The sequence below is a fragment of the Astatotilapia calliptera genome, chromosome 9, assembly GCF_900246225.1.
Source record: "Astatotilapia calliptera chromosome 9, fAstCal1.2, whole genome shotgun sequence".
Taxonomy (NCBI): domain Eukaryota; kingdom Metazoa; phylum Chordata; class Actinopteri; order Cichliformes; family Cichlidae; genus Astatotilapia; species Astatotilapia calliptera.
In genome coordinates, this window is record NC_039310.1 from 23,622,161 (window position 1) to 23,638,532 (window position 16,372).

The following is a 16,372-nucleotide window of genomic DNA, read 5'->3' on the forward strand; positions in this document are numbered from 1 at the left end:
TAATAATTAAATAACAATGGTGTTATATTACTGGAACAAAGATTGAAATGGTGACTGAATCAAATTTCTTACTAGCAGATCATAAGCTCTCTTGAAAATATAAGATATGGTGAATCAAATCTCAAAAAGCATTTTCTTTTTTGAATCTTGCTTTATCTCAGTTATTGTTCTGAGCTATGGGATAAAGCATATGACCTTAATTTGAAAACCTTAAAAAAATTATAGAAAGAACAACTAGGATAATAGCCGAGATGGGTTCAGGAGATCCCACCAACAAATTGTTTCTGAGTTTGTAAAACTTTAAGATGTGATTGACTTGTGATCAAAATTTGATTAATCATGTTCAAAGCAGTGGCCATTTGAGGCTAGCTCCAAAAGCATATTGATTGTGATATCCAGAGCTAAAAAGTCGAACTTTAAATAATTAAAAATAATCTTTGGATAGTTTCTCCCTTTCAAAAGGTCTTCACATAGTTCTTGCAAAGCTTTGATGTGTGTCTGGGCTCATTATTCATCTCCATGATGATGCAACAATGACACAACAATCATGGCTGCATTCACTGTTGCAAATGTTGTCTGTTGCAAATGCCAATCACCCATGATCTTCTTTCCCCCAGAAATGACTGCAAATGTGTTTCTAAATCTTTAAACTTTCTAATAATACTATGGAAAATAGTTTTTAAACTCTTTCACACCATCACCAGAGTAGGTACTTTAAGTTCAGAACTAGAATAGGAAATAATATTTATTCATGTTTGACATTATTTCTTGTGCGTCTTTGCTGATTTTATGAAGGCCAAGTTAGGATAACCACATGTTTTAAGAGTTATTTTTTGTTTTGTTTTTCAAATGTGTATTTCTTTTCTTTTCCTTTTTCCACAGAGAGAATTTTCTCTGGCTAGTGTTGTATGGTTCTGATCACCCCAAATTTATGTTCCAGTGTGAGTCAAAGAGTAGGTACTTGTCTGTGTCTGGGGTTTCTGGTAAATTTCATTACTGAGGCTTCCATCTTCCTCAGTGCACACAACAATAGTAACCTATTTTCTTTGGTTTTTATTTGTTTTTATCCACAGTGTTAATGTGTTTGTTAAGTTACAACAAATATTCTTACAATCTCAAAGATATTTTGAGGTTAATAAAAGAAAGCTCAACACTTACCTCCCAACTTGGTTAACTGTGTCCTTTACATGTGAACATTTCCCATTTTGATTTCCTAAATTAAATTACATTTACGTGCTGTTACCATATTTCCCACTGTCCTCGAAAGCAGCAAAGGGGTGGTGACAAACTTGAAGGTGGGGTCTCCTTTCACGGAACATAAAATGATAGTAAGCCTTTTCCCATTCAGTGTAACATGTTCAGTGTTCATGTTCCAGGCCATTTGGATTACTGAGGTATGAATAAAGTCAGACATGATGACATTAAAGGAAACTTTATTAGCAGTAAGACTAAAATTCTTTGGCTATATAGAAGCTAATAAGCAGGCTGATGCTGTGACTATCTCATGTGCTGTAAGTCATTTGAGTATCTTTTTGCAATATGTTTATAATAGTGGTCACTCATAAGAATAAATCTCAGCTGCCATTAACGGACACACAAGTGACACAGACATCAGATTCTCCACATGTTAAAAATCAACCTGAACATCACGATCAGATTTCTTTTCACACACCCTCTGGTCTATTCTAAGCAGTATGCTAAATAATGCTCCGTATTAAACACTCTTCTTTGTTAGTCATAAAATATATTTAAAAAAAAAAATACATGTATAACAAGGAGAGGTGTATTTGGATTTGTCAATTCCTTTTTTTTGCAACTAAATATATATCAATATATAATTTATTTCAATGAGAAACTGATAAAATATATAACCGCTGCTGTGAGAACAGTTCAGATTCAAGTCCATTGCATTGCATAGCCTTCATAATGTCAGCTAATACTCCTTCAACTCGAAATTTCACATTTCTTCATTTAAAAGCACAAAGCCATGCTGACTGATTGCATTAGTTATAACAGGCACAGTTTGGGGCACGGAGGGTGAAAAAGGTCAAAGAAGTATTTGATCTAAAGAAGCATAATACTTACATGAAAGTCTTAATAGATTAGTGAATGCAAGAGAATCAGGTAGCGAAGTAAATACAGGTCTTATGTTTTTAACGTCATTATCTTATCAAGTCTTAAGCCACCTGATCACACCACGCTCGATCTAATTGATTCAGTGTGACTACAGCTGGCTCCTGTTTGTGTTGTAGAAATCTTGGTGCTTTATACTGGCCACTATATAAATGCTGGTTAATTAAAGATTAAAAATTGACTAAGAAATGGGCAGTAATTGTGAGACACAGCTTCACTCACTGATAAGTTCTAAGTAAGAGAATCAAGGTCAGCGTCTGTGAAGGAGGTAAAATAGAGAGCCAACCACATTAACAGTAAGTCAGTTTGGACAAGACACGAGCCAAGTTAATTATTTAATCGCCCCACTACCCTCCTGCTCCGGTCACAATATCATACAGAGAGACCGAGTAAAGTTAGTTTGTTAACCAGACAACCCGCGTCCATCCTGCCTGCCTCTCTGGCTTTCAGTGGCAGATAGCGAGAAGGAGGCGCTTAAAGTCACCGCTGCACTCGTCCCTCAGGGCGTCCTTAAGGGACACATCATACTTCTCCAGGTACATGTCCTTGATGGTCTCCAAATCATACTGTTGAAAAAAAGAGAACCACAAAATTAAATTAGCCTTTATGTCGAGCCTGCCAGAAGTCAACTCATGGGAATTTACCAAATATAATATGATGGAAATAATCAGTTTCAACTTGACCCTCTAACAAATGTGGAGAAGACAAACTCATGTTTAAAGTTTCACTCACACAGGCCTAGAGACAGGCCAGCGATTCCCTAGAAACCTCTGGTCACTAGGGAAAAATGTGTATTCCCCAACTGGTTGATTAGCAGTCACTATAAGTTACTGGGTGAAAGTGGTCGCAAAGACGGTGTGGCATCGACAACCTGGAGTTACTGGGAGTACTGCCCAGTATCACCAGATAACATCTGGGAGTTAATTCTGAAGTGGTGCTTCTATGCAAATTGCTGATAACTGTGGTGACCAAAGCAATCACATAGAAGTTTTAGTTGCAGCAACATATACCTGTTTTTGCAACCAGTTTTTACAAAGCTAGAGCCACCAGTCTTCTGCAACCACTTGCCAACCACTTTGGGAATACACATTTTTCTCTAGCAACCAGTGGTTACCATGAGGTTACTGACTTTAAATCTCTGTGAGTAGGGCTTATACATCAGTTTCACAGTGACTGTCAGAAACCTAAAGCAACTACTCATAATTTATCTAGAATACAAATTTTTCCATAGTGACAAAAGGTTGCCAGGCAGTTGCCAACTGGTCTCTAACCTACGTGACTGGGGCCTAAATCATTTACATTTTCTGGAGTAGATTTCTGATCCACATTCTGCACTTGTTTGAATTCTTTTTGATTAGCATTTAAAAATGTCTTGTATACTATACGTTTGTATCTTAACATAAACCAGGGGACAGGATTTACCAGAGTTTGCCTGAAGATGGCAGTGAACAGTCTTATAAGTGACTTTAAAGTGTAAGAACATGCATACTGTAAAAAAAGATGTAATAATCAGTGAGCTGTTTAGTAATCGCAGCATGTTGTGAATGTTTTTAATCATCTTTTATCGTGTATTTTAGCTTGACAGTCTTTGGCCCCTTCTTATAAACAAGGTCATGCATCATTAGCGGAATTACCTCGGAGCGACACACAATGATGCGAATCAGGGTGTCCTCATCAGTGCCTGCTCCTTTCATCGCTTTGTTCACACGTCTCGCAAAGTAAAGCTGGGGATTCTTGGCAACTCTTACTGTGAGGAGGAGGAAAGGGTTTCATTAAATTCCACAGCAGATTATGAACCATATGTTCCTGCAGCAACAATTTATTATTCTTCAATATGCTTATTAAACACGAAACTTTTATTTGCATAGCACAATAGGAGTTTACCCAACGTACTTTCCTGTCATCTAGTATACAAAAAACTAGCAGTTTGCCATGTGATTTTGATGCTACCACTGCTTCTCTAATCTTCTAATCAAATTAAATCAAATCTAGAATCATAGATTTTAATATGGACAGCTTTCTAATTCATACTAACCGAGAGCAGTGTAGCATTTTTTCAGTGTCCCTCCAGTCTCGTTCTCAATGGCATCGAGGATTTCTGTTCCAGAGAGCTGTTGAGATAGTATAACTAGCTGAGTTAAGCACTGTAAATGTCTTACAGAGTAACCTTTCACTTTCCATATACAAATATTTCTTATGTAGTGATTTAGGTGTCAGGAAACAGTGATGTGATATGTGCAAGCAGATATGCAATATCACTGCAGCAGTGGGCACAAATACCAACCTGCTCATATATCTTGAAGGTGGCCTGGAGCTGCAGGTAATTTCTGGTGGCCAGGATGTAGGTGAAAGTGGATTCGTCTGTCCCAAAACGGCTTTCACCAGCCTGCATCAGTTCAGCGAATATTAATGTTTTTCAGGGTCAATAAATCTGCCACGATGCCATTATGAATAATTTAAAAATGAAACTGTACCTCAAACAGGGCAATAGCATCTTGTTCAGCCAAATTCTCATCCACCTCATAACTCTCATCTCTGTTGCCCTGGAAGAAGACAATTAAGAGGACTTTGGTCCTTACTGAGGTCTATTTATCTGACTCACGCAACTTTATCTGGGCTCCGTTTTACTCGTGAGAGGCTGTCTGGATGTTGGCCAGTGTGTGTGTGTGTGTTCACATGGCATGGTTTGGCGAAGGGAGAGTGAGCTCGATTTCAGTCCAGGGACAGATGGGAGGAATTTAGTTACACGAGTAGAGTAGAAACTCAGGGCCACTTACCTGCAAAAGAGCTGTGAGAAGGTTTCTAACATCCCCGCTCGTATCTCCCTCGATATCGGCTTCAAGATCACGCTCGTGCACTGCAAGAGTGACACCGAGAAAAGTCACAAAGCATGAGGACCACCAGATATTCTTTTACCATACGATACAAGTGTGTTGGTGTTTTCTGGATAGTATTTTATGTTAGTATATTCCTAGATTTCATCCACCATTTTAGCCATTTCCTGCAACCATTCACCTATTCTCATTTCCTTGCTGTGCATAAAAGTGTACAGCAACAATCAGAAAACTAGTTAATAGTGTAAAGTGAAGTAGTGCAGTTAGCTGCTTAGTTAGCTTCACAAGTAATATTGGAAGCAGAGCACATGACTCAAGTAAATATTTTCACATACTTGGTCATAGTCCTGGTTAAATGGGGCAGCACTCTAAACTATTAGGATTGGGCACTGGAATGATGGCATCTTTCTAACAAGCTATTATTTATTCTTTATAGCTGAGGTGACCAACAGACCAATTACTAGACAAATCTAGTGGTCTTTCTAGATTTGTCTGACCATTTCTATTTTACTCTGTGCAACATTTGTCACAGTTATATTAACCTGCACAGCCTTTTTCCTTTGTATTTACACTCAATGTATGGAAACAGGAAGAGAACTTATTTAAAGATTTTGCAACCAGCCTTTTTATTTTTGAATACAAACCTTCTTTTACTTGAAGTGAGAAAATAAGATTTTATTAATATTTTATTATAATTAATAAATTAATAATAAAAATTGTTGAACTACTGTTGAATTGCTGTTTGTGTTTTATTTATCTCTTATGCTATTCGTTATTGGCCCGTAAAGCATCAATAAAACATTTGATAACTATAACATGGTGCTTGACTACTATATGGAAGCTTGCTATTACATTTAATAATTTTCTCATTATACGTTTATTAGCAGTGTGCCCTGCATATGCTATTGTGCTAGCTTTATGCTGTCCCAAGTAAAACAACAATACCTAGCAAAGTCAGCAAAGTCATCGCTCAGGTCTATAAAATGTAAGCTTTAGCTATCAGTGTGCTAACATAGCATATTAGCTAGTTCACCCGAAGAATAAGGACAAAGCATGCTAATAATCTGTTCAGCTAACCAGCATATCCACAGGCTGATTAAAAGCCATCAAACACATCAACCAAAGAATGTTCTAGTCATTCTAAATCCTAATAAAACAAACTCTTAAATAATCATACGCACTCTGTAGAAAATTACAACGACAAACTTGAATGATGATGTAATTCCTTCCATGCATAATTATAAAAAGAAAACTAAACAGAGGTTACTCTGTTCAAAACTCATAAGATTTCAGTGCCTATAACCACAGAGGATATAGCCAGCTATAGTGGTAAGTATAATCAACTCTCAGCGCCAGCACAATAATGAAAGGGAAGTGGAAACAGGATGGGCCTTGACTAAACAAAATGTGACATAGCACTAGAGACAAAAATAATAAGCTACTGTATGAGGTGTAGGTTGATGACTCACACTTAGTAATTTCATCAAACGGAGAAGAGATTTAAAAACTGCTAAGTTGCTTATTGTACTAACCCTGAAAGTAGCATTCCTTGAACATGGCAATGTCCTGTTAAAAAAAAAAGTAGGAAGTTAGACATTTCCTCTGAAATTGAATTGCAATATGATTGTCAATATAAATATATATTTTGCTAGTTACAGCGTTTGTAGCGGTGCAGAGGAGCTCCACCAAGACATCTTCATCAGTGCCCGGACCTTTCATTGCCTTCCTGAGCTCCTTCACAGCATAGATAACCGGCGGATCCAGCATGGCAAGGACAGCCTTCTCAAAGTTCCCTGACAGCTCTTTCTTCAACACATCCACCAATTCCTATCCCAGACAGACATGCAGATTTTAGCAGAAACATAAAAAAAAAATGTTTCTTACACATTTGAAATGAGAAACATGTCAAATGGCACTCACGTCATCATATTTTTCAAAATAGGCCTGTTTAATTTCCTGACGCTGAGCTGAACTCCGGTTTGCCAGGATGTCAATAATAGCCTGCTCATCAGTTCCTGAAAAGAAGTCACAACAGATCAGATGCAGAGAAATCAGATGCATCCTTTCAAAGTTTAAAGAGACTAGTTTAATTAAATAATGTACCGTTTTCATCATATTCACAACCTACCTAACCCCTTGCAGGCTTTGCGAATGGCCTTGATGTCAGCAACAACATCAAAATCTTCATAGGGAAAAACTGTGGGCTGAGAAAACAAAAATAATAATGTTACATGCAGTAACTGTTATGGACACACACTGATTACAGCTAATCACTGTTTATGCAAGGATTTCTGATCGCAGGCAAGAGCAGCTGGCAGCTGGGGGAAGGGATGGTGCTCCTCGTTGAGGAATTCAGCAACTGAACTCTTTAAACAAACTTGGTGGAGGCCACATGAATGAAAGCAGTCAGTGAAGTGCAATCGAGGGACCAAAAGCAAGCTGAGAGGGGTTTCACAGAGAGAGAGAGAGAGAGAGAGAGAGAGAGAGAGAGAACAGTCTCCCATAGCAAAGATACATTAGACTACATATATGGGCATGAATATTATGGTATTTTCATATATACAGGTTCATACAACACCCCTAAAATAACATATGCGATATTTTAGGGGTGAGGGGAAACATTGATACAGCCGAGTATCTTAATATTTTGTATGGCGATAGGAACGCCAAATATCGATATGTTATTAAACAAATTCAAATACTGGACACACTTCGCTCGACAGGACAGCAACCTTCCTGCATCTACAAAAAACCTCTGCCTGATGGGAGGCAACCTTTCTGCAGTCACAATCTGCCTGGGACAGACGTAGAAAGATTGTCGTAGGCCTGTATTACTCTCTAATCTAAAATTGCAGACAATGCCAACATGTTGCCATCAGTCTGAATGAGTCTTTGTCAATAAGCCCAACTCAAGGGTCTGATCTCAGCTGGCTCCCAGCCATACTTGCCCACCTTGAGACCTCAGAATTAGGGAGACATTCAAAAGGGGGGGGTATACATATACATATATTTACAAAAAAAAACTTTAATTTTGCAGTGTTTATTTATCGGATAAAATAAGTTAAATGTCACCGTTATTATTGTCCGGCGGAACTGGCCTTCGCGGTCTAAGTGGGCCGGGTACTCCGAAAGCCAGGTAGACTGGAAGTGAGCAACTGTGAAATTGGAGGGTCTAACCTTCTTCTGTTTGACGTTTATTCAGCTGTGTGGAAACCCTCCCGAGGGATTAATAAAGTTTTATTTAATCTAATCTAATCTAATAACTTTAAACTCAGCCAAACCGATTTACTCACGAACAAATAAGACACTGAAAAAAGCCAAACAATAACATGTTTACGTTATCTAAGTGACTTATATGTCATGTTTAATGTGCCGGGAGTTTGCTGTTCTCGTCAGCTCAGATATTTGAAGTTTACACAGCTACATTCTCGCCTGAAAATATGTTAAAAGTTTATTTTGCGACCCAGAAAAAGTAATAAGAGTAATATAAAAACTAAGTAGCTGCAGTAGTAGTAGCCATTGTTGGAAACTGGAATTGACTGGGCCAGTGTGGGATATGGTTTTTCAATTTTGTTGTCCGGGTGGAAAATCGAGAGAAATTCGGGAGAATGATGGCTCCGGGAGATTTTTGGGAGGGGCATTGAAATTCAGGATTCTCCCGGAAAAATCTGGAGGGTTGGCATGTATGCTCCCAGCTGGTTTTATTCTGGTTATATTTCTATAGAACACAAAGGTTTCTGAGCACAAAGGTAACAAATGTGAATTTCTGTCTGTGTAGACAACATCAGATATGGGATTTTTGATGATTTATGACATTTCATTGGTGTATTGTCAAAAAAATTTAATAACTGGCTTGACACCCTTTAATTGCAGACTGATCGCAGACTGACTCCATCCTATGGCAGCATTTGTGGCAGGTTTTACTGATAGGGGCTGGCATGTTTTTGGGGTTTTTTTTTTGTCCATTTCTAAGCAAAAAAAAAAATAACTTAAGTGAGATAACTGTATACTGGATAAAACAGATACTGACAAAGTTTAACTTTGAGGACCCCTTCCTGTGCCCCCTTCCCTTGTTTAGTTTCAGCTGATCTCCTGACTGATCCTCATTTCAAATTTAACACCACGGGTGCTCAAGCTTTCAGCTGTGCCGCACCTTGTTTCTGAACCCATTATCGCTGCACTTTTGTCAGCTTGAGTCTTTGACAGAGTTCAAATCTCAGCTCAAAACTCATCTGTTTTCATTTTCACATCAGTGATAATCCATCCTGATTTTTGTGTTGTAAGGTGACCTTGAGTGTTTTGAAAGGCACAAACAAAAATATTAATTATTATTAATAATAATAATAATTTGCAATTAAATCACATTATAATTGCAATGAGTTTTACAATACTCAGCAAATCTTAAAATGTGAAGTCAAGATCTTCAAAATCAACTGAAATTTCCAGCCCCATAAATGGACGAGCCAAATAGCTTCTGGGAAAAAAATTTTTATGGTCAGACGAGACAAAGACTGACTTATTTTGGTTACAATGACAAGAGGAGTAAAGATGAGACTTTCAAAGCTTAGACCACTGTACCAGCTGTCATGCATGGTGGTGGTAGCATCATGCGCTGAGGCTGTTTTGCTGCCAGTGGTGCTGCTACATTGCACAAAGTGGATGGAATAATAAAGGTGGAGAGTTTTGAATTCTTCAGCTTCACCTCAAATCAACTTTTAACAAAATATCAGGCGGAGTCTATGGATGTATTAGAGCCTGTATACTTACATATAAAATAAATAAATATGAAATAAATCTCCTTTGCAAGTATCCTTATAACTGGACCTTATTCTACCTATTCTTCTTTCTGCATTTTAATCAGTCCAGTTATTTTTCTTTTCCCAGTTAAAATATATCAATAGCATTTTTAAAGGAACTTTGCCAAAAACTTCTCACAGAAATTTTCTTTCTGCCTTAAAATGTTTGACATATTATAGGTTCGACCTGCACTACACTTATTTTTTAATTCTACCAAAGTACAATATTTAGATTGAGAAAAGTTTATATAATTATTTAGCCTTGTTGTGCAAACAAGCCTGCAGAACTTAATAAATACAGAATTTGAAAAATAACAAACCTAAAAAGAAACACTAGGTACGAGATACATGAGGACCTGCGATACGGTGATACTTTTGGTAAACAACCATTTGACTAACATGTGTGTCTCACCTGCTCTTGTTCATCTGTTCTGTCCTCGTTCTCCTCTCTCTCCCTCTTTGTGCTGACAATCATCAAATATACAGTTGAAACCAGATATTTACAAACTCTTCAGATAAAAACACTTTTTTAATTGTAACATCAAATCAGACTAAATGTTTATTTCTTTAGATTGATAAATATAAAAACATATTTGTTAACTTTAAGAGTAAAGAGAGAAACTATCTGTATTTCTTAATTGCAAATGGCACCAAATTGTATTCAAACTTGAGCCACACTTATGGAGCTCCACAGTTCTTTTCCTGGTGTTTTGGTTGATATCTCTTGATTTTCCCATGTCAAAGAAACAGGCTCTGTGTTTTGCCTTATATGCATCCACAGCTGTGCCACCAGTTTACTCACATGGACTCTACTAACCTATCAGAAGCTTCTTCAGCTCAGATTGGAATCGTCTGGAGTTTTCTTATTAATTAACAATAAATTTAGTGTACATGTACTCCTAAATTTGATGAAAGTGATAAAAATAGCTCTGTCTCTCTTTATTCTGAAATTTAACTAATTCAAAATATATTTCAATATTTATCTAAAACAAAAGTTTACTCTAAATTGATGTTGTACAGTAAAAATGTTTTATGTTTTCTCCCTAAAGTGTATGTAAATATCTGGTTACAAATGTGAATATCCTGCTGTGTACTGAAATCCCTCTTGTTTTGCATAGAAATATACTGAACAACATACAAAGCATAATATATAAAATAACATTTACCTGAGTTTTTTCTTTGAAAGAACCCTCTAATGTCCATTCTTATGTTTCAGTACATAACTGAAACCGATTTAGTCGGGAGGGTAAGAACTGAGAATATGAAATAAACACACGTAAGCTAAGACTCTAAAAAAAAAATAGCATTTGTTCTGCTTTTCATTTTGCCATTTGTTGATTCACTTGAAGAGCAAGTAAAATAATATTGGTCAAGTGATCAGTTTGATATCAATCTTTCGTGATGCACCGTCATATTTACATTATTTGTACGGTACGAATGATTTGCTTTGGTACCTGGTCAAACTTAAGCTCTCCTTAGTATGTCTGGCTCCGTCTCTCCAACAGCGCACTCACGGGCAGCAGCTGCCCCGCCCCCTCGCTAAGTCGCTTAGTGCCTGAGCTTGGATCATACCAATATCAGGGGGGATTCACGCACAGTCGTAAATTCCCACCGTGTGCACTATGTGCTTCGAATATTGTGTGTACTTTTTGTTTTATACAGTTGTCAGCCAGGCATCTAACTTACAAGTTATTCACAACAATGTGCCAAGCCATATTACCTATAGCAGTATATAAGGAAGCATCTGAAAGACATCTCCTGGACTATTCTGCTCTGCCCTTCTATAATATTAAATATGACTAATATTGAAAAGTCCCTGATTTCCAGATGAGATTTTAAAGTCGAGGTCTTTTGCAGTGGATAGAATATGTTTTCACTGAGATAAGCCTTTGTGGATTCAGAAAATATATTGTACTTGTTTTTTTGTTAGTTTTTTTTTACATTTCAGGCTGGAAAATGCAGCCAGGAAGTGGTTAGTATGGTTAGTACGTTTCCAGTGGTCGAGTGTTGACAAAAACAATTCATCTCACGCTCTTCTCTCTACATCCAGCGCTGAATCATTAAAAGTATAGCTGTAGTATTTGCTCACTCAAATAAAAAGAGTAGTGTCAACCATTTGTACTGATTAATAACATGGTGATAGGACAGGATCCACAGCCTCCCGTGAAATCCTTTCATTGCGCACAGTCGAACTCATTAAAGAAAAAAAGAACTAGTGTAACGGGACCGTGATGAAATTCCGCAAAGGAGTGGCCCTTTCCTTTGCGTAAACCCCGATACGGCGTCTCCCAGACGGTGTCATTTGCAGCGTTTACACCGCTTGAACCTTAAAGAAACAGCGCTAACTGAGAATCTATATTCACAGCTCTTTATCTCGTCAGTGTAGTCGCAATAATAGAGGTTCCGTATGATGAAATGGGTTGTGCGTAAAGCCTTAAAAGTGGAGGGCGGCTCGCATTATACGGACTAAAATGATGCAAATAAAACATGTTTTAAACTCCTACAAAGACATAATCCAGCCGTCATTCCTGGCGGTGGTCGAACCGAAAGTATGGCTCATACAGACTTAAACCAGCGAAGCCAAGAGATTTTTTAAAAAAAAATCTAGCCTTTAATCAGTGTTTTTCTCAGAGAGATTAGGAGGAGAATGACGCCTACTTGACAGTTGCCCATTTTCGTGGAGATGATCCGTCAGCAGCGGCTGATCTCTTGTTGAACTGGCAGCCTTTGGGTGGGTTTGGGGGATATTTGACCTCTTCTGACCAAACTGCGACTCAGCTGCACATACTGGAATGTGACGTCACCGCGGAGCACAGCGTGGCCCGGTTACGTGCGCAGTTAACGTCCACAGCCCTTCCCCCGGTTTCTGTCTGACTTAATCATGCTTACTGTAAAGATCCACTCCAGAAATGTTGCGTTATATAAGAACATATTAGTAATTCTTCCGATTAAATAGTTTAATTAGCCAATATACAAATATTTTTAATAGTCGGTATGAAGATATGGTGCACAAACGAGGATTTTATTACACAGCAACCAGGAGCGTGTACTGAAGAGAGGCATAGGGCACCAACCCCCCCCCCTCCCCCCCCCCAATATTGATTATATGGTCATTATTTATAGTGAAGTTACTCTTCCTGCTCACTTCATGATTAGCTCCTGATCATTTACCATTATCAAAAATATTTAAAAAAATTAGTATGAATATACTTTTTTCTCTTAATGCCCCTTCAAGTTGGGGACAGTGTGCATCTTAAACACATTTATAGTACAATTATAATGGTCTAACGTAGCCCAGAAGTCAAAGCCATCCCACCAAAGTCGAGTTAATTAATAACTCAAATCAGGAAAATGCATTGTTTTTTTTTTTCCCTTTTCCTCTTCCTATGTGATACCAGAATTACAACAAAAATAATGAAAATCTGTGTGGATCACAAAGAAGAAATATTGTTTAGTTATATAAAAACAACATCGCATTTGAACATTTTGTACTTTTTGCAGATCCACTGTCCTATATGCATACCATACATTGATATGAATGGATACATTAGATGAGAACATTTTGAGAATCCATGTTGTCCCATATAGGAGGCAGCGAGGTGATTTAGATAATATATGGATTCCCTGTGGCCCTCCTGTACAATAATACAGACCCCCCCAGAAAAGATCGTCATGGATCAGTCCACTCCCTTTACAAGACTTTGTAGTAGATATAATAAATCATTGGGTAATGATTATTAGATCGCCATCAGTAACTCAGATACTAACCACACCTGGTGTGACTGCTTCTGATCAGTACAAATTAGTCAGACTTAATAAGGCATTCTACCAGATCCCAAAGGTGCTCAATTAGATTGAGATCTGGTGACTGTGGATGTCACTTAAGTGCAGTGAACTCATTGTCATGTTCAAGAAACCAGGTGGAGATGATCTTTGTTTTGTGACATGGTTCATTATCCTACTGGAAGCAGCCATCAAAAGATGGGTGGTCATAAAGGGATGGACACAGTCATCAACAACACTCAGGAGTCAGGTGGGGTGTAGTGTTTAAAGATTCTTAATTGATACTACGGGGCCCATAGTGTTGCAAGAAAACACCCCCACATCACCCATAGCCTGAGCTGTTGATACAAGGCAGGATGGATCCATGCTGCGTACACCAAATTCTGACCCTTCTGAACAATGCAGCAAAGATCAAGACTCATTAGACCAGGCGATGTTTTTCAAATCTTCTGCTGTCTAATTCTCTTGTCTGTATGAATCATTTCCTTTGTTTCCTGTTCTTGGCTGGCCAGAACCAACCCAGAATGATTTAGGTGTGATTTAACCATTTTTAATGTCTTTGACCAAAATGAATCTCATTTAATTGAATCATTCAGAAATATTTTCCTACATATATTTTAATGTTATTTTTAACTTGTTCACACATCATGTTTTTCCCACAAAGAAGTAAAGAGACACGAAATTAAACACTTTATTCATTTATTATAGTTATTGTACCCCTTTTCTTTAATTTAACAAGCGTTTATATAATTAATAAACCAGAGTCAGAAAGATGATCTGTTAAATCGTTAAAGAATTTAGTTTCTTACAGCATAATTACCAACCTTACCAGCCTGTGCTCCAACAGTGAGTATTTTACTGTCCCTTAAAACTGTCACTGCATCATAATTACTCACCCACTGAATGATAGCGCTGCCGCTGCCCTCCATAATACACGGTTTCCAATTAAATGCCTGATATCGTCACACTTACAAAGCCATATAATCAGAGGGAATGAGTCACCTCTCTTTGATATATCATTAAATGCTGATTTCCTGAAACATCAATCAGGGAAAGTTAAACTTATTTCGGCTGATTACTCACACAGTTTAATGTGAGACACTATAATAAGCAAATTAGCAACACATTCTAAAAAATGTGAGTCATTTTCAGCGACAACAATCACTAGCCAGATTAAGTTTCATCAGTAGTGATTCTCACTGGCCTGTGTAGGATGTCGTAATGACACACATTGTAAGCTCACATGAATTTGCTGAAACCAATTAAATAACAGTTGTCCACACTGTAATTTCTCATTCATAAAAGTTTCTGCAGCTTCGGTTCTCACTTTTGCAGCTCACTTAGTAAACAAGGTCTTGTGCAATTATGCTTGTGCTGATGCAATTCAAAATTCCTCCTAACATCAGAGCTGTAGACCTGGACTAAACTTAGATTAAATATAAATAAATAAGACATATACTCACAGGATGGTTGGTGAAGTTAGGAGGGCTGAGAGAGTCCCACACAGAGTGGTCCTGCTCAACCTGACCTGTCCCTCTGATGTACACATTTCTAATGCTGGCATGTGCTCAGTGAATACCTCAGGCAGCAGAAACCCAAGAAGGGGAGCAAGAGGAAGAACCATCATGGAAGGACAGGCCCTTGCACGGTATGTACCACCAGCAAATAGAGGAAGTGGCTGACATCCAGAAATCCTACCAGTGGCTGGACAAAGCTGGACTGAAAGACAGCACAGAGGCACTAATCATGGCAGCACAGGAACAAGCTTGGAGCACAAGATCCATAGAGGCTGGAGTCTATCACACCAGGCAAGACCCCAGGTGCAGGCTGTGTAAAGATGCCCCTGAGACAATCCAGCACATAACAGCAGGGTGCAAAATACTAGCTGGCAGAGCATACATGGAATGCCATAACCAAGTGGTCGGCATAGTATACACAAACATCTGTACCTGGAACGCACGTTGTGGTGACCCCCAAGCTAGGTGAGTGGCTCCAGCAGATCCCAGGAACAACATCCGAGATCTCTGTCCAGAAGAGTGCAGTCCTAGGAACAGTTAAGATACTGCGCAGGAGCCTCAAGCTCCCAGGCCTCGGGTGGAGGACCCGATCTTGAAGAACAGACCGCCTGCAGGGATGAGAGGGGATTTTTTTAATGCTGTCTTGTCTGGGAATACCTTGGAATCCCCCAGAAGGAACTGTAAAATGTGGCTGGGGAGAACAACATCTGGAATACCCTGCTTAGTCTGCTGCCTCCACGACCTGACTGTGTTTCAAGCTTCACTACTGGCAATTTTTCCTTGGTGAAAAGCCAAAGTATCTTTAATGGATGCCAACTTTTTTTTTTTTACTGAAGGAGAAACCCTGGAGTGTTTAAATCTGCTCCAAAGCATTAAGCAATCTACTGCTACAGAAGCACTGCCTCAGTTTAAACATGAAGGGAAGCCACAGCAGCCTCATTCATGGTATAGATCCCAAATAAATGAGATGTAAACTGTTTGTGGGCCAAAATGGTAATAGGTTGCTATGGTTACTTTCAGGCATCATAATGATTGTCTTTTGACTTTCTAAATTGATTGAAGTGGGTTTTTTTTTGAATACTCTAAAATACTCTATTTCACTGAAAAACAATGACAACAATGTCAAATTGACCCCTTTACTAACTGACCTTTACTTGTCCCATGTAAACACAAACTGATCTATAAATACAGTCTGATTATTTATGGCAAATATTTTTAGTAATACTCATCTGGCTGTTTGCTTTTCTTATGCTTTCAAAGAATTAAGAGATCTTAAGTTCAGATATTGAGACCAAAAGTTTTGCAATAA

The 16,372-nt window shown here is 38.2% G+C and overlaps 1 protein-coding gene across 1 annotated transcript; it reads right to left on the reverse strand.

Moving 5' to 3' along the window:
• Nucleotides 1–1,416: 1,416 nt before the first annotated feature.
• anxa13 (annexin A13) lies at nucleotides 1,417–12,581 on the reverse strand. The gene is made up of 11 exons (XM_026180172.1): nucleotides 12,422–12,581; nucleotides 7,096–7,171; nucleotides 6,888–6,982; nucleotides 6,624–6,794; nucleotides 6,500–6,533; nucleotides 4,911–4,990; nucleotides 4,608–4,676; nucleotides 4,418–4,519; nucleotides 4,169–4,244; nucleotides 3,768–3,880; nucleotides 1,417–2,699 (listed from the first exon to the last, which is right to left on the reverse strand). The coding sequence occupies exons 1-11, from the start codon at nucleotides 12,434–12,436 to the stop codon at nucleotides 2,580–2,582; spliced, it is 951 nt and encodes a 316-aa protein (XP_026035957.1). The 5' UTR covers nucleotides 12,437–12,581; the 3' UTR covers nucleotides 1,417–2,579.
• Nucleotides 12,582–16,372: the final 3,791 nt, after the last annotated feature.